This window comes from Mauremys mutica, chromosome 4 (assembly GCF_020497125.1).
Source record: "Mauremys mutica isolate MM-2020 ecotype Southern chromosome 4, ASM2049712v1, whole genome shotgun sequence".
Taxonomy (NCBI): Eukaryota; Metazoa; Chordata; order Testudines; family Geoemydidae; genus Mauremys; species Mauremys mutica.
The window spans coordinates 28,454,180-28,476,111 of record NC_059075.1 but is presented as its reverse complement, the minus strand read 5'-3'; the positions used below and the strand labels follow the sequence as shown (position 1 = coordinate 28,476,111).

At 44.5% G+C, this 21,932-nt stretch overlaps 1 protein-coding gene across 1 annotated transcript in view; it reads right to left on the bottom strand.

The window, feature by feature from the left end:
- Positions 1 to 21,932, bottom strand: part of LOC123370321 (alpha-1-antitrypsin-like) — a 66,605-nt gene that overhangs the window by 13,860 nt on the left and 30,813 nt on the right. Inside the window, exon 5 of the mRNA XM_045016746.1 lies at positions 434 to 1,100. Coding sequence (XP_044872681.1) covers positions 434 to 1,100 — 667 coding nt within the window. The remainder of the gene's footprint in view (positions 1 to 433; positions 1,101 to 21,932) is intronic.

Genomic DNA, 21,932 nt, shown 5'->3' with positions numbered 1-21,932 from the left:
ATTCTATGATTCTAATGAGTCCTATTGACTTCAGTGGGTCCTATGTATATGATTAAGTGTTTTGTTGAACAGGGATGCTCTCCTGAATTTGGTACCTGTGTGAATGTACAGTTTACGTACCCTTTCATCAGAAAAAAAATTACATTTTTTACTAATTTTTTTTATCAGCTCTGGCTTTGATCAGAAAATGAGGGGAAAAATCACCAAAATTTTGTCAAAAAAACCAGTCAACACTTTCAATCAGAAAATTATTTTCAATGAAAATGTGTTGATCAGCTCTATTCATAATTAACACTGTGAATAAAAGGCCAATTGTGAAGCAGGTAGTGATTCCCCCTCCAAAAATAGTACTCCAAAGGGAGTGGTGAAGCCTAGAGTTGGCACAAGGATAGCCAAATGACCTGAGGCGAGATGTCCTATGATTTTGTCTTACCCTTAAGGTAAATATAACTAAGAAGAAGAATTTCAGTAGCTGGATCCAGATTATTGAGTAGGTTATTAATTTTCCCATGTGTTTTTTTCTCTATGTAATTATTGATCTTCTGCTGAGCTGGTCTGACATTCTTGAAGTTTTCTGGGAAAGCTTCTCCACTGTAAAAGTGTTTTACATCATTTAAAAATTGCTGTTGCAGTTTCAGCTGGTCTTTCACAAACAGCACATTCCCCATATCCAGCTGGAAGTTAGCATTCTGGCGATTTAGTGACTGCATGAGCTGACGGAAACCTTCATGTATCTCTCTTTGCTGGATCTCATTTGGTTTAAAGTGGAGCACTCTAAAAATCTCTTGCAGTGTCGTTGATTTAGCACCCAGGGACAGCATTGCTAAGGCAGTGGATATGCTTATGGGAGAAAAGATCACATTCTTGTTGTTTCTCTGAGAAGAAGCCTCCTTATAAAAATGAAATGCAAACTGACAAATGCTTCTCCCTACTTTATGACCCAGCATATTTTCGTTTGCTGGACCTACTTGGATTCTGTTTCCAACGTGGTAATTTTCAGGACTGTTGTTGTAGCTAGAATTCTGTTGGCAAGGTCTATCACCATGAATCCCAGCAATCAAAAAACACAGGTAAAAGATTGACTTCATTTTTCTAAGATTCTGTAAGAAAAAAAAAACATATTTGGTCTACAAATCTTAATAATTTTCAACATACGCTCACCAACAGAAATGAATTGTTTAAGAACCTGAACATACTATGGAGGAGGCATGGAAGCAGTGACCACAGGCAATTTGAATTCAATACAGTGACAAAAGGGTTCTAAGTATTAGCAATATTATATTTCAAGGAAACAAATTTTGGGATATTACTGAATTGTGAAAGAAGAAATGTTAAAATCCATGAATGTGGAAGAAGACTGAAATATCATAAAAGACGCCATAATTAAGGTGCAGTAGACTAGAATTAATTTGAAATCAGTCATTCCCCATTTGTTTGCATTTTTCAATGAGGGGCTGAGGGTTAAAAGAAGTTTGGTGTGCAACAGAAAGGGGGAGGGAGTCAAAGAATATTCAGTTAAGTTTTGCAGGCAAAGATAATGCAGAAAGAAAGCAGCATTAATGTTAGCAAAAGGGGAACAAAGAACGACGTTGTTCAATCTCAAGTGTGTTGAGGGGAAATACACCAGAGAGAAAATAAATCCATTCATTTATGAGGAATGGGTGGGAAATTATTATGGTTCCGTAATGGGTGAACAAGATTTTTTAAAAATTTGTAATTAACAGCAGAAAAAAAATTGCTCTGGGCAGTTAATACCTATTAAAACCTTAGTGAATATACTGTAGCAATTGGTAAAACACAAATAGGTAAGGGAATACACAGAAAATGTGTTTATATACATATCAACAAGTCCAGGTGATATGCATACCAAAGTGTTAGGGGAATTGTTAATGAATGTATCAAACCAATGACAATTATTTCTGAAAATTCATGGAGAACTGAGGAGATCCTAGAGATCATAAAAAAGGGAGGAAAGTGTGATGCTGATAGTGAGAGTGATGAGACTGAACTGGAAAAATTTTGAGAAATTACCAATAGTGGAACTCCGAATAAACAGAACCATTGGAAAAGGACAGTAGCAACCAAAACAACTGGAGAGGGTTTTCCAAAGTGGTGTGGGAACTGTCAGTGTCAATGTACTTGTGGTAACAGCATCTTTAAATACTGAAATGACATTACTGGGCACAAACTGTGCTAGTACAGTATTTCGTATCTGGGTTTTGATCAACAGACCAAATAAAAAGTAAATAACAGTCTTCGGTATATGTAAACCCAATATGTCCAGTAGCCACTCCATCCAGGGGATATGTTTTTAAAATAAAATACCGTGAATGAACAAACATAGTGTCTGGGATTTTCAAAGGGAGTTAGTTATGTGTCCAATGTTGATGTTCAATGGAAACTGGGCACCTCTCTTTGACTTAATTTGATTACCTCCATCAATTCTCACCTTGCCCATGGCATTTTCCTCCATCATATTCCATCAAAGCCCCAGTTCTCCAAAATCTAGTCAGCTCTGAATGCTAGGAGAGACACCTATAGCAAACCCACCATGACTCCCCTGTCATGTCAGCAACACATTTAAATTTGTCCTAAATGATCTTACAGCATTTCAGGCTTACTCCAGCTTCTCTCTCTCGGTCTGCTTTTCCAGACTCTGCCTCCAGGCACTTCCTCTAATGCTGGTGCAAGAACCTTCTCTACCCAGCTCGGCAATCTGTAAAAGCCTTTGAGTAATCCTCTGCCTCGTCAGCTCTTTCTCTCTCTCTCTCGAAGTCTCATGTTAAATCATATATTTTCCTACTTACATCAGCCTCCCTTTTCTCTCTCCCTGTGCCTTGGACTTGCGGCATAACACTTTAATGTATTCACTATACAATCTCTTTATGCCACACGTGACATTTGGTACCATGACACTCTTATATTATTTAACTACTTAAAACATTTGGAGATACCGTTTATCAGAAAGGAGCTATTCCATACAAAGAGGTTCCATAGCGCAGATTTTTTTTAAAAGGGTTGAGATTGAACAAAAGCAACCTGCGTGTGGATAGAATAATTCCACAACTGATTATCCATGAACCAACCTGCATGTAGCACAGGGAACATGGATTATAATTCTCCAAGGGAAAAAACATTACTTACAGTGCAATCAACAGAGTCTTCTTGTGTTCTTCAGGTCCGCACTGCTCCTTGCTCTGTTCTTTATGCTGCTGAACATACAGCAAGGCACCCCCTAGTAAATGCTGATGACATCAGCTAAGGGCTCTGACTCAGAACTCAGTTTCAGAGATGAGGCAGAGCAAGCAGTGGTGAAACTAGTTTTACTGGACACCTAATTTTGCTGAATATGCTTGTCCCACATGTGACTGTTTATATTACTCAAGATTGTCTAACTCTCCTTGAAGTTTTGAACTGGTTTCCCTCAAACCGGTTGAATATTTACATCAACCACCCATCCTAACCTCAATTGTTGAAATCTCCCATTTCTCTTTAAACAAAAGGAGCCACCAAAAATAACAGGTTACACCCAATACCTTGAATGAGGTTTGTAACAACTCTTTAAGTGCTTCAACCAATATGCCATAAGGACAATGTTTGCTATATTTAATGTACAGGGACAATTTGAAGTTGTGTGGGTTCACTGTACATTGCGCATGATCTTGCTCCAGTTGATGTCAATGGCAAAACTCTGATTTGGTTCTAGTGGGATCAGGGCTTAAGGCATTGGTACAAAGCAGCCATAAACCCAGCATAAAGAGCCACTTGAGGATCCCTCCTCTCCCCCCCGGGGAGAAATCCTGATAGGATTGGGTTGGTATTGGGGTTCCATACCACATAGGGGGCAGGTAGCCAGATGAAAGGGGACATGTCTGGGATGACACCGCATTCAGCTGGTTCCCAGTTATAAGAATGGTCCTCAGGGACCATGGGAATCTGGGTGCCAAACAGAGCAGCCTTTAAAAAAGGTTCAGAATTGGAAAAGGTTCAGAAAAGGGCAACAAAAATGATTAGGGATATGGAACGGCTGCCATATGAGGAGAGATTAATAAGACTGGGACTTTTCAGCTTGGAAAAAAGATGACTAAGGTAGGGGGGATATGATAGAGGTCTATAAAATCATGACTGCCGGAGTCCTATTGTAGCAGTAGCAGTGCTGGCAGCCAGGAGCTCTGGGGCTCTGGCAGCAATTTAAAGGATCAGGGGCTCTGGCTGCTGGTGGGAGCCCCGGGCCCTTTAAAATTGCCAGGCCCCAGAGAAGCTGCCCCTTTTGCCCTCTTCCCCCCACCCTTCTGCAGCCCTGCTGGTACTGTCGGCTGTGTACCGTTTTTTACTGATATGCCGGACCGGACCAGCTTACTTTCACCTCCGGTGACAAGGGATGGATCACTTGATAATTACCTGTTCTGTTCATTCCCTCTGGGGCACCTGGCATTGACCAGTGTCAGAAAACAGTATGGCTATTCTTATGTTCCGATGTTTATGCTGAGGACTAGGCTGTTGTCTGGCAGCCTGGGACTGGGGGAGCATCTATCTTGCTATGCTTAATCATGTGCCTGTCTCTTCTTACGCTTTCCCACAGAAACTAAATCAAAACCAGACATAAGAGTATGAAAACAGATACCTCCTCTGAGTGTTTATATACAAAAATGATATTGGTTTAAAGAATCTGTTACAGGGACTCTACATAACTTGCTGTTTTTTACAACTTACAACTGATGTGCAATTAAAGAGAAAGGATGAACATATGGTTAAGGCACTTGACTAGCACTCAGGAGACAGGCTTCGACCTTGGGCAAGTCACTTAACCTCTCTGTGCTTCAGGTCTCCATCTGCAAAACTGGAATAATAATACATCCTTACTCATAGAATCATAGAATATCAGGGTTGGAAGGGACCTCAGGAGGTCATCTAGTCCAATCCCCTGATCAAAGCAGGACCAATTCCCAACTAAATCATCCCAGCCAGGGCTTTGTCAAGCCTGACCTTAAAAACCTCTAAGGAAGGAGATTCCACCACCTCCCTAGGTAACCCATTCCAGTTCTTCACCACCCTACTAGTGAAAAGGTTTTTCCTAATATCCAACCTAAACCTCCCCCACTGCAACTTGACACCATTGCTCCTTGTTCTGTCTTCTGCTACCACTGAGAACAGTCTAGATCCATCCTCTTTGGAACCCCCTTTCAGGTAGCTGAAAGCAGCTATCAAATCCCCCCTCATTCTTCTCTTCTGCAGACTAAACAATCCCAGTTCCCTCAGCCTCTCCTCATAAGTCATGTGCTCCAGCCCCCGAATCATTTTTGTTGCCCTCCTCTGGACTCTTTCCAATTTTTCCACATCCTTCTTGTAGTGTGGGGCCCAAAACTGGACACAGTACTCCAGATGAGGCATCACCAATGTCGATTAGAGGGTAATGATTACGTCCCTTGATCTGCTGGCAATGCCCCTACTTATACAGCCCAAAATGCTGTTAGCCTTCTTGGCAACAAGGGCACACTGTTGACTCATATCCAGCTTCTCGTCCACTGTAAGTTTTTCCTAATATCCAACCTAAACCTCCCCCACTGCAACTTGAGACAATTGCTTCTTGTTCTGTCATCTGCCACCACTGAGAATAGCTGAGCTCCATCCTCTTTGGAACCTCCTTTCAGGTAGTTGAAGGCTGCTCTCAAATCCCCCCTCACTCTTCTCTTCTGCAGACTAAATAACTCCAGTTCCCTCAGCCTCTCCATGTAAGTCATGCGCCCCAGCCCCCTAATCATCTTAGTTGACCTCCTCTGGACTCTCCCCAATTTTTCCACATCCCTTTTGTAGTGGGGGGGACCAAAACTGGAGGCAATACTCCAGGTGTGGCCTCACCAGTGCCGAATAGAGGTGAATAATCACTTCCCTTGATCTGCTGGCAATGCTCCTACTAATACAGCCCAATATGCCATTGGCCTTCTTGGCAACAAGGGCACACTGCTGACTCATATCCAGTGTATCGTCCACTGTAATCCCCAGGTCCTTTTCTGCAGAACTGCTTCCTAGCCATTCGGTCCCTAGTCTGTAGCAGTGCAGGGGATTCTTCTGTCCTAAGTGCAGGACTCTGCACTTGTCCTTGCTGAACCTCATCAGGTTTCTTTTGGCCCAATCCTCTAATTTGTCTAGGTCCCTCTGTATCCTATCCCTACCCTCCAGCGTATCTACCGCTCCTCCCAGTTTAGTGTCAGCATGCGTCAGTTTGATCTATTTAGACTGTAATCTCTTCAGGGCAGGGACCATTTCTGACTATGCATATGCACAAAGCATAGTACAATGGGGCTCTGATCCCAGCTGGGGCCACTAGGTACATCTGTGGTACAAATAATTAATAATAATAATCAGATAACATTTTCTAAGGACTATATAAACATTAGGTTAAGGCCTCACCTGTGAAATGCCAGGCATCTTCAACACCCACTGAATTCGAGGTGACTAAATCAATGAGAGTTGAGGGTGATTAGCACCTCACAGCAGGTATTCAGTGTCTTGCAGAATTAACCCCTTAAAGGGAAATATAAATGGCTTTTTGAACCAAGGACTGCGAAATAGATGGCTTTCTTGGATACAAAGATGATTCAAATGTGATTAATCTAAATCCCACAAGGACACAGTATGTTCACCTGGAACAGAATTTATGATTTTATTTTCAGTGCTTCTTATTTTGTCACCAATGTCACCAATCTCACTCAGAACTGGCTTTTAAAATTGGGCTGTAGTGTTCATTGTGCCGAGATGGATTTCTGATGAAGGAATGTAAACCAAATTAAATATAGACGCCACGAATGACAGTGGGATGGCAGTGAGTAAACTATATTTAAACCCACTTTGACCACACCTGAACGTGTGTGCAGGAGGAAAGCTGCTACATTCAGCACATTGTGTACACACACGCACACAGAGAAGAAAAGAAAATCAATGTTATTTATACAGATATGCTGGAAATGAGAATTTCCTGATACTAACAGACCAGCTCTGGAAGTCTGTATCTGAGTTTCAGATGACATAATGCCCAGAATCCAACTACCAGGGACAGGGGATAAGGAAATAAGAAACACATTCATTTACCATCAGGATACTAAAATCTAGAGAGATGATAGCTAGGAACACTGATTCACAGGGAATCTGACCATTTCACTCCATTTTTGAGACCTGATATTCCAAGACTATGCTGGTATGTGCTAGAGATGTGCTGCTAATAGCATAACAAGGTGCTCCCACTGAGCCCTTGTCTACACTTGAGAAATTTCTGAAAGTTCCCACTGTAGCTAACATAGGTTCAACCCCACTAATGCTAGCAGCAATAGTAGCTCTAGTGTAGATGGACCACCAACTGCCACCAGTGTTGTGTCAATTATATCTGCTTTGAGAAAGGTTCCAAGAGAACTGTCTACACTAGGGGTGACTCCCCACTTTGATATACTCAGTGGCACTGAACAAGTGTTAGCAATAGTGCGGAATTTTGACAAAATTTCCTGTATAGATGGCACCAAAAAGGTTCCACCTTAGCCTGTGCTATACCCAATACATTAGATATGTTTGTGATTTCAGAGGAGTCTCTTAATCTGGAGATTGAGGAGTCTCTTAATTTGTTGTCCCATTGAAACTAAAGCTCTTCCTCACAACCATAATTAAAGAGGGAGGCAACAAGATTTGACAAGCAAACTTATACCAAGGTGCACGTGGCCGGAGCAGTGTATACTTTCTCTTGGAAAAATATACCGAGTCTCTCAATAGTAAAGTAGAGCATTCGGCTTCTGTAATTTGCAAGGTGTGCGCACATGTTAGTTGATGCACTCTGATGCATTATAATGCAACATTTTGTTCTTCAAAAGTAACTTCATAACCCTAGGTTAAGGGCGAGCTGAATCAGAGGCAGAAAATGGCTCCCGTCTTCCCTCCAGTTTGGTTGTGGAATTTTAACAGCAGCCTCCACCAGCAAATCACTGGCAACTCTATGGCACAACATGAATCTCCACAATGGGGGATTTAATACTAAATACCCTGACATGCCAGACCACCATTGATGCTTTCCTTTGTTTCTTTCTTATCTATTTCCTCCCTTAGCACTCACCCTCTTTTCTTATAGGAACCCATTTCCAAAATATACATATTTAAAATACTTCTTGTTGTGTGCAACTTGCCAGGATAGCAAATTACATATTCTTATATTGCAAGAAACTATAGAGAGTTATTGAAAGCATTGTTATCCCCATATTACAGATGGGAAAACTGATGCACGGGGAGGTTAAATGGATCCTGGCTCTCAATCCTGTACTCGTTGCACAAGACCACATTCTCTACCCCAAATGATTCGGATCAATTTGTTTCACAAAAGGCTTTTGGCAGCAACCTTCCAAAGTACTTCAGACATAGCACAGTGTGCACTTACTCCAACACAGAGACAGAAGGAGGAATGGCATTAACCATGAGAAGGCTGCTCAGCTTAGGGCATTCCACAGAGGCAAGACTGCACACCACTGGCATGCAGAAGTACTGGTTCCTCAAGAAAATGACCTCTGTACTCCTCATTTCAGAGGCATTGCTCTGGACACACCTAGTCTCGACCCACAGCATGTCCACATATAGACCCTGCAGGTACCAGTTCATGATTTCTCTGTTGGCCATTTATCTGCTGAGCACATGCATGAGCAGCTCACTGGGTGAGCACATTCCCCTCTCTGGCACTTATGAGGTTTCAGACTGAGATAAAATTTGGTGCAAATTTTGCTTTCAGTTACACCTCCCCATACACACCAACACTCCACACCATTGATTCCAATGCATGGAGGTAGCTCAGACCTGAATTTGGCACCAAATATTTCCAAGTGCCATAATGAGAGAAGCATGAGTCTCAGAGAAAGAAAACAAAAACATCCAACAGCTTTGTTTCTCTAGGGCTTAACAAGACCAAAACCCGTCCCATGCACCTATCTCTTGTATCTCTTTCTCCAACGCACCAGCCAGCCATTATACACATTTTTTTAAAGTTTCCTAACAGAGGGCTGAGGCATGAAAGAGAATAAAAATGCAATAGTTGCTCAACAGCTGTAAGATGAAAGGATCCTTTGCAGCAGCAACTGCTAAAACAGGAGGAGGTTTTTTTTTTTATTGGCAGGGGAGTGGCGGAATACAAATCATCCACATTCTTGAGGGTTTTGCTGGTGGCTGCTGTTCTGGATCCCATCCTAAGGTCTCATCTAAAGTCCACTGAAGCCAATGGGAACCTCTCTTGTTGACTTCAAAGGGCTTTCTTCAAATCATACCCCTATTGGGGTATGCACAGTTTCCTGTCAGTCCACATAGCAAACTGTAAATTCACCAACAGCTCATGCAAGTGCAAAGCCTCGTGATCACATTCATGTGAATTCGGTCTCATATGTCCATGGCTATTGTTTGTTGCAAACTTGGTAGGCACTGCCTGCGAATTTCTATGAGATTGCAGTATCCTATTCTGGTTATTGTGGAGTGGGGACCTGATCCAAAGCCCTTTGAAGTCAATAGAGAAACTTCCATTTTTAATTACTTTGTCTTGGATTTTCAATGGGAGTTAGGTGCCAAACTCCCTTAGGCTCCTTTCAAAATCCCAGTTTCACTGTACAGTTTTGCCCACTGGGTTGGTTACCTTGAGTTACACATTTCTACTTTGTGTGGGTTCCAGGGAGACAGCAGTCAGACTGCCATACACCAACGCAAACAATATGAAGCATACAAACGGCAGACAGTATCTCGCTTTTGTTTTGAGATCAGTTCAGCTTTTGTGGGCTCCTCCTTCACACATAATAGGATAGTGTGGTTCCATCTTCCACTTGAAATCATGATTATGCACATTTCTAAATTCATTAAGGGGGTAAAATACCATATTCCACTCCTGTCTCCTGCCCATTTTAAAGCGTTTAGACTCAGGATTTGGAAACCTAAGTGGGGTTTCCTTTATAGGTCTCCTAAATATACCATTCCAGTTTTTGCACTTTCCTAAAAGAAAAATGGTGGCTACCAAAACACCCATTCTGGGGACAGAAGCAGCATTGTCAGCAGTCCCTTAAACTTAACTTTCCCATGCCTCAGCTCAAGGGAGCAAACTTTGAGAAGACGACTTGGGGTAACATTTTCAAAAATTTCTAAGACCAAGTCTACACTACAGGGACTACAGCATGATAGCTATGGCTCTGGAGCTAATGCCAGCATACCCCATAGTGTTAATGCAGTCTACAGCAATGAAAGGGGCTTTTCCATCACAGTAGAAACTCCACCTCCCTGAGTGATGGTAGGTAGGTTCATAAAAGCATCGTTCCATCAACGGAGCTGCATTTATATCGGGGGTTGCATTGGCATAGCTAAGGTTCTCAGGGTTGTGCATTTTTCACACCCCTCAACACCATAGCTAGGTTTTAAATGTGGATCAGGCCTACGTGACTTAGGCCTGGTCTACACTAGGACTTTAATTCGAATTTAGCAGCGTTAATTCGAACTAACCGCTCAACCGTCCACACCAGGAAGCCATTTAATTCGAACTAGAGGGCTCTTTAGTTCGAATTCGGTACTCCACCCCGACAGGTGGAGTAACGCTAAATTCGACATGGCTAGCTCGAATTAGGCTAGGTGTGGATGCAAATCGAACTTAGTAGCTCCGGGAGCTATCCCACAGTGCACCACTCTGTTGACGCTCTGGACAGCAGTCGGAGCTTGGATTCTCTGACCAGCCACACAGGAAATGACCCGGGAAAATTTGAATTCATTTTCCTGTCTGGGCACTTTGAATCTGACGTCCTGGCTGGACATCGGGGCGAGCTCTGCAGCACCTGCAACGATGCAGAGCTCTCCAGCAGAGGAGTCCGGCCAATCCAAGAATAGAAAGAGGTCCCCAGCATGGACAGACCGGGAAGTCCTGGATCTGATCGGTGTGTGGGGCGAGGAGTCTGTGCTGTCGGAGCTGCACTCCAGCAAGCGGAATGCAAAGACCTTCGAGAAGGTCTCCAAAGCAATGATAGAGAAAGGATACAGCCGGGATGCAATGCAGTGCCGCGTGAAAATCAAGGACCTGAGACAAGGCTACCAAAAAGTCAGAGCGGCAAACGGACGCTCCGGAGCCCTGCCCCAGACATGCCACTTCTACGAGGCACTGCATGCCATTCTAGGTGGGTCTGCCACCACTGCCCCACCAGTGACCGTGGACTCAGTGGATGGCATAGTGTACCTGGACAGTTCCTCCTCGATGTTCGCCGATGGGGAAGATGAGGAAGGGTCTGTGGAGGACGGCGCAGGCGACAGCGAACACAATACCGCTTTCCCTGACAGCCAGGATCTCTTCATCACCCTCACAGAGATCCCCTACCAACCCTCCCCGGCCGTTAACCCGGACTCTGAATCAGGGGAAGGATCAGGCGGTAAGTGCTATAAACATGTAAACATTTATTTTTTATAAAACAGGTATAAAAAAATAGAAATACTATATATAAAATTTTCAATGAAAAACTATATGAAAAGTAGGTCCACACATATAGGGATTGAACAATAATCCTCCAGGGACAATTCAAGAAAGGTCTCATTTAGGTCCTCGAAAAGCCTCCGCAGGAGGTTCCTGGGGAGAGGTGCCTTGTTGGGTGCTCCGTGGAAGCACACTCTTCCGCGCCAGGACATCCTTATGTAGATGGGAATCATCGCCTCCACAAGCATGGCCGCATATGGTCCTGGTCTCTGCAGGGCTTCCCTTAGCATCCGCTCTTTGTGACTCCGAGGGACCCGCATCAGGGTGATCTCGTTCATGAAATGCTGCATCTAATTAGGGCAATTAGTATATTGTTACTGTTGTGAATGGTTGACTTTTACTTTGCATAACAATGACCCTCGCTTAACAGCCACGTGTTGTAGGCCACATAGGAAAAGCATACATTGATCTTTCCCGTGCACTGGCGGGAGTGGCTGGAAAAGGGTCAGAGTATATGATTTCCAGATTGCCTTTAGCGGGAGGGCACAGCTATCCATTAACTGATAAGCAGAATGTACTGTAAGGCTTACCAGGACTGTCTGCTAGACGGATTCAGCTGTCTCTCCCCACTTGTCCGCTCTCCTGTGCAATGCCGCAGCCAATGAGAGCGTATTCCGAAATCTCGAACTTGTCCTGAGATCTCGTGAGACTTGTTGCCCTGTATGGTCTTGTTCAGAGAAACTGACTAGACTGTGTTCACTGTTCGCAAACATGTATCTGTTCAAGGAAATCAGTTACTTTTCCCATCACACAGCTTCGGCTCTTTCCCGGACTGCCCCGGCATCCCCCTCGCAGAGGCTGGCGCAGATTAGGCGGCGAAAGAAAAAGACTAGGGACGAGATGTTCGCGGAACTGATGGCCTGCTCCAGAGCCGAGGCGGCAGAGCAGAGACAGTGGAGGGAGACCCTATGTCAACAGCATCGCACACACATTGAACGGGAGGACAGGTGGCGGCAGGAAGACCAGCAGGTGACTCAAACGCTGCTTGGGCTAATGAGGGAGCAAACGGACACGCTCCGGCGCCTTGTTGATGTTCTGCAGGACCGCAGGCAGGAGGACAGAGCCCCCCTGCAGTGTATCTGCAACCGCCCTCCCCCGCCAAGAAGTCCTGCCCCCCCTCACCCAAAAGTACAAGACGGAGGGGCGGTAGGGGCCGTGAGAACTGTCACTGCACCACTGCATAGCGCTAATGTACCACACACCTCTCACGCTATACATTTGTAGAAGTGCTTCCCTTACAGGCTCACCCAGTCCCAAATCCAAGTTTCATCCCCCCACTGTGTATTAGATTATTAAAAGCTGTTTGCTGTTATTCACTGTTTCGGTCACGTCTTTCGTGTCAGAGGATTTTTTTGTGTATGGGGGGGGAGGGGATTTATAATTGCACGGTATAGCCTACATTACCAGGGTACAGACTTGGGGCCATGATCAACTGCAGGGCACACACACACTGCAGTCAGTAGGCACCAGGGTCACTCTGTGTGGTGTATGCTGCCCCGGGTCATTCTGTGATGTGTATGCTTGTCCAGGGTCCTAGCGCCTGCCACCCCCTTAATGTTAAGGCACGCTGCCCTTACCATGCACTTCCACCGTAGCAACGAGCCTCTCCGCTGCCCTGAGCCCCAACAAGAGCCCTCATCCACGGACAGATACTCACTCTTCCCCCACACCCCTCACCCCTTCCTACGCCCAAACCCGCAGCCCACTGCCGTCATCCAAACCCCTATCCAAAGAAGGCACCACTCGCCCCTTCCTGCAAACCCACCCCTTCCTGCAATCCCTCCCCTTCATGCACAACCACTTTCAACCGTCCCCCACCCCAGAGACCTATGTAGGAGCAGGAGGATGTCATTCCTCTATGGAACAAGCGGTCTGTACATCAGTGCACACCGTGCCCAGCACAGTATGCGTCCATGTTTCAACACCTGAACAGAAATGCAAAGTAAAACAAAGATTTATTAATAATGAGTGTAACAATTAATTTGCTTTAAAACGTGCTTTGGAAGTGGGGGAAACTTGGAGAACGGGGTATGTAACCGCAGATCGAAATCGACACATACAGACACAGGCCCAGGGTCAGTTTCTCTTGAAAGCAAGTGGAGAGTCATAGGTTACCCTGCTCTCCGAGGAAACTTGCTTTCAAAGCCTCCCGGATACACAGCGCTTCCCGCTGGGATATTCTCTCGGCACGGGTGTCTGGCTGAGCGTAAACTGCAGCCAGGCGATTTGCCTCAACCTCCCATCCGGACAAAAAGGTCTCGCCCTTGCTCTCACAGAGATTGTGTAGCACACAGCAAGCAGCAATAACTACGGGGATATTCTTTTCGCTGATGTCCGAGCGAGTCAGTAAGCTCCGCCATCTCCCCTTGAGACGTCCGAAAGCACACTCCACCACCATTCTGCACTTGCTCAGCCGGTAGTTGAAGAGTTCCTTCTCTCTGTCCAAGGCGCCTGTATAGGGCTTCATGAGCCAGGGCATTAGCGGGTAGGCTGGGTCCCCGAGGATCACTGTAGGCATCTGCACATCCCCAACCGTTATTTTGTGGTCCGGGAAGAAAGTACCTGCCTGGAGGCGTTTAAACAGACCAGAGTTCCTGAACACACGCGCGTCATGAACCTTGCCCGCCCAACCAACGAAGATGTTGGTAAAACGTCCCCTATGGTCTACCAATGCTTGCAGCACCATTGAAAAGTAGCCCTTTCCGTTAATGTACTCGCTGGCCTGGTGCCAGGATAGGGATGTGAGTCCCATCTATAGCCCCACCGCAGTTTGGGAATCCCATCGCGGCGAAGCCATCTATGATGTCCTGGACGTTTCCCAGAGTCACTACCTTTGAGAGAAGTTGCTCAACGATTGCGTGGGCTACTTCAATCACAGCAACCCCCACGGTAGATTTGCCCACGCCAAAGTGGTTCGCTACTGACCGGTAGCTGTCTGGCGTTGCAAGTTTCCAGAGGGCTATGGCCACTCGCTTCTGCACACTCAGGGCTGCTCGCATCCGGGTGTCCTGGCGCTTCAGGGCAGGGGCCAGCAAGTCACAGAGTTCAAGGAAAGTGCCCTTACGCATCCTGAAGTTTTGCAGCCACTGTGATTCATCCCAGACCTGCAGCACTATGCGGTCCCACCAGTCCGTGCTTGTTTCCCGGGCCCAGAATCGCCGTTCCACACCATGAACTTGACCCATTGCCACCATGATCTCCACGGCGCGGCGTACCCTGCTTTGTGAGAGGTCTGCGCCACTCTGTGAATTCCTGTCCTCACCGCGCTGCCGGAGCCTCCTCGCCCGATTTCTCAGCAGCTGACTGTGGAAGAGGTGGACGATAAGGTGCGAGGAGTTGACAACGGCCATAAGTGCAGCGATGATCGCAGCGGGCTCCATGCTCGCAGTGCTGTGGCGTCCGCGCTGTAACCGACCAGAGAAGGGCGCGAACAGATTTCCCGCCGGAGCTTTCAGGGAGGGAGGGCGTGATTGACAGTTCAATGACAACAGTTACCCAAAAGCACCCTCGACACATTTTTCCCCCAGGAGGCATTGGGAGCTCTACCCAGCATTCCAATGGGCAGCGGGGACTGCGGGAACTGTGGGATAGCTTCCCACAGTGCACCGCTTCCAAAGTCGACGCCAGCCCCGTTACTGTGGACTCAGAAATTCGAATTAGTGTATTTACTGTGGATACACAAATTCGACTTCATAAGGTTGAATCCACAAATTCGACTTAAGTAGATTCGAAATAGTCTTGTAGTGTAGACAAGGCCTTAGAAGTCTAAGTTCCAAAAGAGAATTCATTTTTGAAAGTGAGGTAGACACTCAGGGGGGCATGTTTTTAAAGGTATCTAGATGCAGATAGGTGCCTAGTGAGATTTTCAAAAGTGCATAAGCAGCTTAGGCATCTAATCTGCTTAGGCAGTTTTTAAGATCCCACTAGCACCTAGATTCACAAGCAGGACTTAGGCATTACAACAACAAATATTTCAGCACCTAACTTTTTGGGCATGCTGGCACCTACTAGAATTCACAGCCCCAAGTTAGGTGCCCAAGAATGGCATTCACGGAAGCCAGCATGCTGTGTGGGAAGTTGCCCAAGCTAGCCAATAGGAAATGCCGAGGAGAGAGTGTGATTTAGGCTCTGTCCCTCAAAGTGAGAGAGGCACCTAACTCAGGGTCACATGGAGATGTCATCTCCGTTCACAGCAATGAATCTTCTTCCGGAGTTAGGCACCTATGCCAGGTCAGATGTTGCTTGAGAAAAAGCAAGGAAGAGATGGTGCCAGTGTAGGGTTGCCAACCCTCAATGATTGTCCTGGAGTTTCCAGGAATTAAATATTATGTTATGTCATGAAACCTCCAGGAATACCTCCAACCAAAACTGGCAATCCTATGCCAGCAGCACTGGTAGTGGTGCTCCCCTCATGCCATAACAAGTGCTGAGAGCCCTAATTCTGCATGTGAGAGACCTAGGCTCAAATGTCCACTCTACCTGACACCTTGACAGTATTAAACTATTTTCTTACAATACAAACAGGACACACTGTGATCTAGACAAGATGTCTCAATCAGTACTAAGTAACAGATGCTTAATTACTTTAAAAATAAAATGTCAATGATTATATTATGTCATATTGCGACATGTTAAATAGTGCATATTAAAGTACAGAGTATTATGCACTACTACTAGCCATGTCATGAAATAAAACAAAAAGAATAAAAATATCATAAAAATAAAAACCCATAAAATAAAATTTGAATCAGAATTTTGAAATTCCAAAATAAAATTCCAAAATACCAAAACAAACATTTTCTGAAATTGAAATTTTTCAGGAATTTTGTTTTGTGGGAAATTTTGAAAATACTTGCATTCACTATGAATTGGAACAAAAAAAGTCAAAAATTCTCATAATTTGGAAATTCTGAGTTTTGACCAGCTCTGCTCTTAAGTGCCAATGGCACTATTTTTTTTCATTTATATTTTATTGTTTTTTTCCCCTTTTTCTAATAGTAAAGAGAAAACAGAAAAGGGAAAGGAGGGAGGGATAGCTCAGTGGTTTAAGCATTGGCCTGCTAAACCCAGGATTGTGAGCTCAATCCTTGAGGGGACCATTTAGGGATCTGGGGCAAAAATCGGTCTGGGGATTGATCCTGCTTTGAGCAGAGGGCTGGACTAGATCAGGGATCCCCAACACAGTGCCCACAGGCACGCTGGCACCCACCAGGGCATCTAAGTGCACCCATGTACTAGCCAGCAGACAAGCATCTGCCAAAATGCTGCCAACAAGCTGCCTCATCTAGAGGTGTCGCCAGTATTTCAGCAGCAACACCTCTGGATGACACTACTTGGCAGCAGCAACACCTATTGATATTGCCACTTGTCAGCAGAATTTCAGCAGATGGTCATCCAGGCCTCATCATCTGGCACCCACCAGATGAAAAAGGTTGGGGACCACTGGACTAGATGACCTCCTGAGGTCCCTTCCAACCCTGATATTCTATGAAAATATAAAGGAGGAAAATATAGTTATAATAATTAGATCACCAAAATACATTGTCCAATAATCAAGAATTTGCCTTATAAATATAATATACACCGTATATTTCAGCAATGCTGTCTATATCACCCTTTTTATATTTACTCAATGAAACTGTATTATTCTTTCAGAAACTGTTAACCCATACCAAAAGAAAGAGCTAATGAAATAAATATTAAGGGTTAAACAAAAAGTGTGGGGGGAATGACAGGAAGCAAGATGAGAACAGAAAAAAAAAGGAACAGAAGAGGAGGGAGGAAGGGAAAGGGGACAGAGAGGAGGAAAAGATTGCTTCTGAAAATGGCACTTAGCCACCAAGTCACATAGGTCTTTTTAAAAATTTAACCTTGATACATAAAGTTACCTTTCAAATAATACATAATCACCTCAGACTAATAATTCATAGTAATTCTACCATCACTCCACTCATTTCTTCTTGTTTAAAAAAATCATCTAATATAATACATTGTTTGTAAAGACAGGAAAAACATCTCAATTGTCATACTGTGTTTTAGAGGTACAACTCCCTATAAATGATTTAAGTATAGCCTCATATACCTGATCTGTTTTTCTTTCTTTCTTACATGCACACAGCATAAATCTGTGTCTGTGACTTGTTAGTAAATAGTTATTTACATCTTAATGAAAAATCAACTAACAATAATATCTTACTAAAACAAATCTTTCCTCAAAATAATTCTGGCGGCTATTTTGTCCCGTGCTTGAGTTTCACAACAAATATTTTTTGCTTTAGACAATGGGTAATAATAATAAGTAAGCAAGCACCTCCTAAGCCTCCTGTTTATATGCAGGAATTTGTTATTGCATGTTGCTTAGAAACCTGTAGTGAATCAACTAGTTTTAAAGAGCACGGGGAAATTGTAAACCCAGATATTTGATTTAGACACACAAACAGGACACTTATGGACACAATCTGTGTTCATCTCTCCAGACACCACTATATTTGAAGAATATGAAGTCATTTGAAGAAGTTGCCCTTAAACTACTCGTTAATCTTCAGTATCACCCAAGGAGGCATGAACAATGACAATCATCAAAATATGCTATGGATCAAAATATATCACAAATCAACCATTAACCAACAAGCATCACATTCAGTTACAAGGCTATAAAAATAATTATATCTGTACATTGTCATGTCACAGAGATGTGAAGCAAAACAGTCATATGCTAGATCACAGTCAACAACAACACACTAGCAAGCATTATGTGGCCAGTGATCACAGTGGTTAGCAGGTTAGGGTAGGTGAACACAGATCCCTATGCACACAGCTGGCACAGATACCACAAAGCAGTTGGCAGGTGTGGTATAAGGAGTGTGTTTATGCCACAGAATTAGCAGGTTTGCACAGATCCTCATTATGAAGGAAATCATAGCCAAGGAAGATTGACAAGAGATCAAAACACAGGATATAGCCTGCAAGCGGGAAATGTGTGCAAGAGAAGTATATATCTACCTCAAAGTGGAAGCTTTCTATGAAAATAAAGCAACGTGATCAGCAACATTTGTAACAGATACCACCTGACATAAATCCCTACGTGCAGCATGTTGGCATTATTATGCGGTAACACACAAGCACAGAAGTCTGCCTCTGCAGTCAGAGAGTAGGTGTACATGTTCAACCTCAGGACAGCCTGAGGTTGAACTTGAACTGCTGCTAACTCCAGTTAAAAGCGGAGTTGCTGTGTCTTCAATGCTATTTTAACCCTAGTTAAAAATGTGCCTTTCTTGTAGTGTAGATATACCTTAAGAGGGTGCATACGTACCTAAAGAAGTCTCTGGTCTTATAAGCATGTATTCATTGCTTTCTGTTATTTGGTGGCCTGGCCACTCTATTCACAGCCTCAGCCTTCTCCTCACAGACCTGAAAATCCATGCAGACACATGGGAACCTGCGGCAGTACCCTTACACGCGACACATGGCATACCCTTTGGTGCTCCACTCCTGTGTAGATAATGAACCCTGTTTTCAGCATGCCAAAATCCTTCACACTCCTCAGACATTTTATAAACCTCACTGTGTGAAGTTTAAGATGAAGAAGCTGTGGAACCTTATGCAATCTGAAGAGGTATGTTAACAATGGGTGTTATGGCCTAGGATATAAGCATTAGCATTAGGAGCAATGGATGTGTGCAGATATGCTAAACACGTATGGTACAAGAACCAAATCAAACCTGTATAAAGACATAAAGGGAAAATTGCTGATGCCACTATTGTTAGATGGCATACTCGAGCACTTGAAGGCAGCAACTATTTCCAGATGCACGAACATCATTTTGAGACAGGCACACCTGTTCTAATTGTATGAAACAGAGCTGCTAGCAAAGGTGATCATTGTGGTTCCCTACAATAAGCATACATGATTGTCAGTCAAACATAGGTCTGAATGCAGGTAGAAGACGTGGGCATAAGTTCATGAGAAATGACAGGTCCATATGCCACTCTGTAACAGACCATGACATGGACTTTGTTTCCTTCTATCTGCTCCTCTCTCCATCCTATCATTTTGTCAACAACCCTGTTGATTCCCATTTCCACATTGTTCTCCATGCTGCCTATATATATGGCATACCAAGTCAACATCATCTCCTCAGTTATATACTTTCTAAGGACTTATTTTTTCCACACTGCTACAAGAAATGAGCTAATTTACAAATATGGAGAAAGAGGAGCCACCAAGAAATGCACATGCCGAAACTTGCTTAACATTTGTTCTTATTACAGTTTTATTTATTTGTATTACTGTAGTGCATTGGTAGGAGCCCTAGTCATAGACCAGGACCCTATTGTGATAGGCACTGTACTGACACAGAACTCTCACGTGGAGTCTTTCCATTCCTTCTGGTCTTTGTTACTCTGACTCATTGTGGCATGTCTAAAATTAGCTTGCAAGATCATTGGGGCAGGGACTACCTCTTTACATTTGTTCTGTAAACTGTTTCACATGCTTTGGGGCACTACATAGATAATAAAAAGAAATTGTCATTATAATAATTAATAATAAATAAACATCAAAAGGTGGTCCAGGCACAATTTGTGCAGGATAATGCTACTCAGCATTTATGTAGTACTTTACATCTTCAAACCACTGTGCAGATGTTAGCTAATTAATTAAAGGTGAATGACAGCGCCATGTGGAGGCATAATTGGCTGAGTACGGAGTGCACCTGACCACAATGGAGCCTCTAACTTATTCAAAGCACTCAAACAATCCTATGAAGATAACAATTGTACCATCAGAGTGCTAATGTTAACTGGTGCATAATGCTTAGATCCTCCTGACCACAAGTATGTAAATAAGAAATGTAGCAGTTGCACAGAAGGAACTTGTAGCTTCACTCAAAAAAAAAAAGTCAACATCCTAATACTGCACATAGAAACTGTGTCAGTCTCATGAGCAATGGACACATAGCTAGTTGGATCAGCATCTCACAAACCTAAGAGGGACATACAGAGGGATTTAGAACAGCTATCATACATTATGCAAGTAGAATGGCTTTGCACTCATTAGGGAATGATTCCTCATTCCAGACACTCACTGATTATGTCCCTCACATGATAATTTACAGAAAATAGATGCATGGTGCATTGTTTACACTATATTAGATATAACCCTGTGACTGCCACATACACCATGGAAATGCTGTCCTTTCCTATATCTACTCTCTAGAGCAGCTAAAGGCTGAGTAACCACGTGTGTTCAGCTGATTGGTCCAGTCACATGTGGGAAATCAGCTACTGTATGTCCACAAATGATTGCTTCGGTGCATTTGGTTGGGTTACGTCAGTGAGGAAAGCAATTAAATCATCCCTTTGGATCACCATGATTTCAGAAACTCTAGACACATGACACAAATGAGTGGATTGTCAACTGCCAGAAGCTGCCTGCTATCTATGCCATCAGCTGGAATGATTCAAGCATTCAAAACATGCGTAGGGAGCCCAACATCTCCTACAAACAAGGAATGTTGCAAGGGTGATAAGAAACAAGAATGTTGATGGGACAGCAGGTCACATAAATAAATGATTTCCCATTGACCCAAATGAAACAGTGATATTCTATACATTCTGAATCAGACATGCCTTATTCACAGAGCCCTGGCAAATATTTGCTCACCCAGTCACCCATTCATGTGCGCACGCACGCACACACACACACACCCTAATCCTCAGTAAGGGACCACATGACAGAATGGAGTCTAACTGAGACCTTTAAAAAATGTTCATGCAAAAAGCATGAATGTGAGGCCCTAGACTAGCCAGGACATTCACCTAGCATGTGGGAGACCCAGTTCAACTCCCTGCTCTGAATTAGGCAGAGCAAGGGCTTGGACTAAGGTGTCCCCCCAGGCTCTAGAGTCTAGAGCAGGCCTGCACAACATACATGCGGCCCGCGGAGCCTCACTGTGCGGCCCGCGGGGGGGATTCTGAATCCCCCGCACACGGCGCTCTGCGGGCAGCCCAGAGCCCTTTGAATCCCAGCTGCGGCCAGGAGTCAGAGGGGCTCTGGGCTGCCCGCAGCCATGGGGAGCGCAGATCCCTTTAAATCCCAGCCGCGGCAGGGAATCAAAGGGCTCTGCGCTGCCCACAGCCGCGGGGAGCCCAGAGCCCTTTAAATCTCAGCCGCGGCCGGGAGTCAGAGAGCTCTGGGCTGCTAGCAGCCGCGGGGAGCCCAGAGCCCTTTAAATCCCAGCCACGGCCGGGAGTCAGAGAGCTCTGCGCTGCCCACAGCCACCGGGAGCCCAGAGCCCTTTAAATTCCAGCCGCGGAGGGGAATCAAAGGGCTCTGTGCTGCCCGCAGCAGAGGGCAGCCCGCAGCCCTTTGAATCCCGGCCGTGGCTGGTGATTGCCCCCTCCACGGACCCCTGCCCCAACT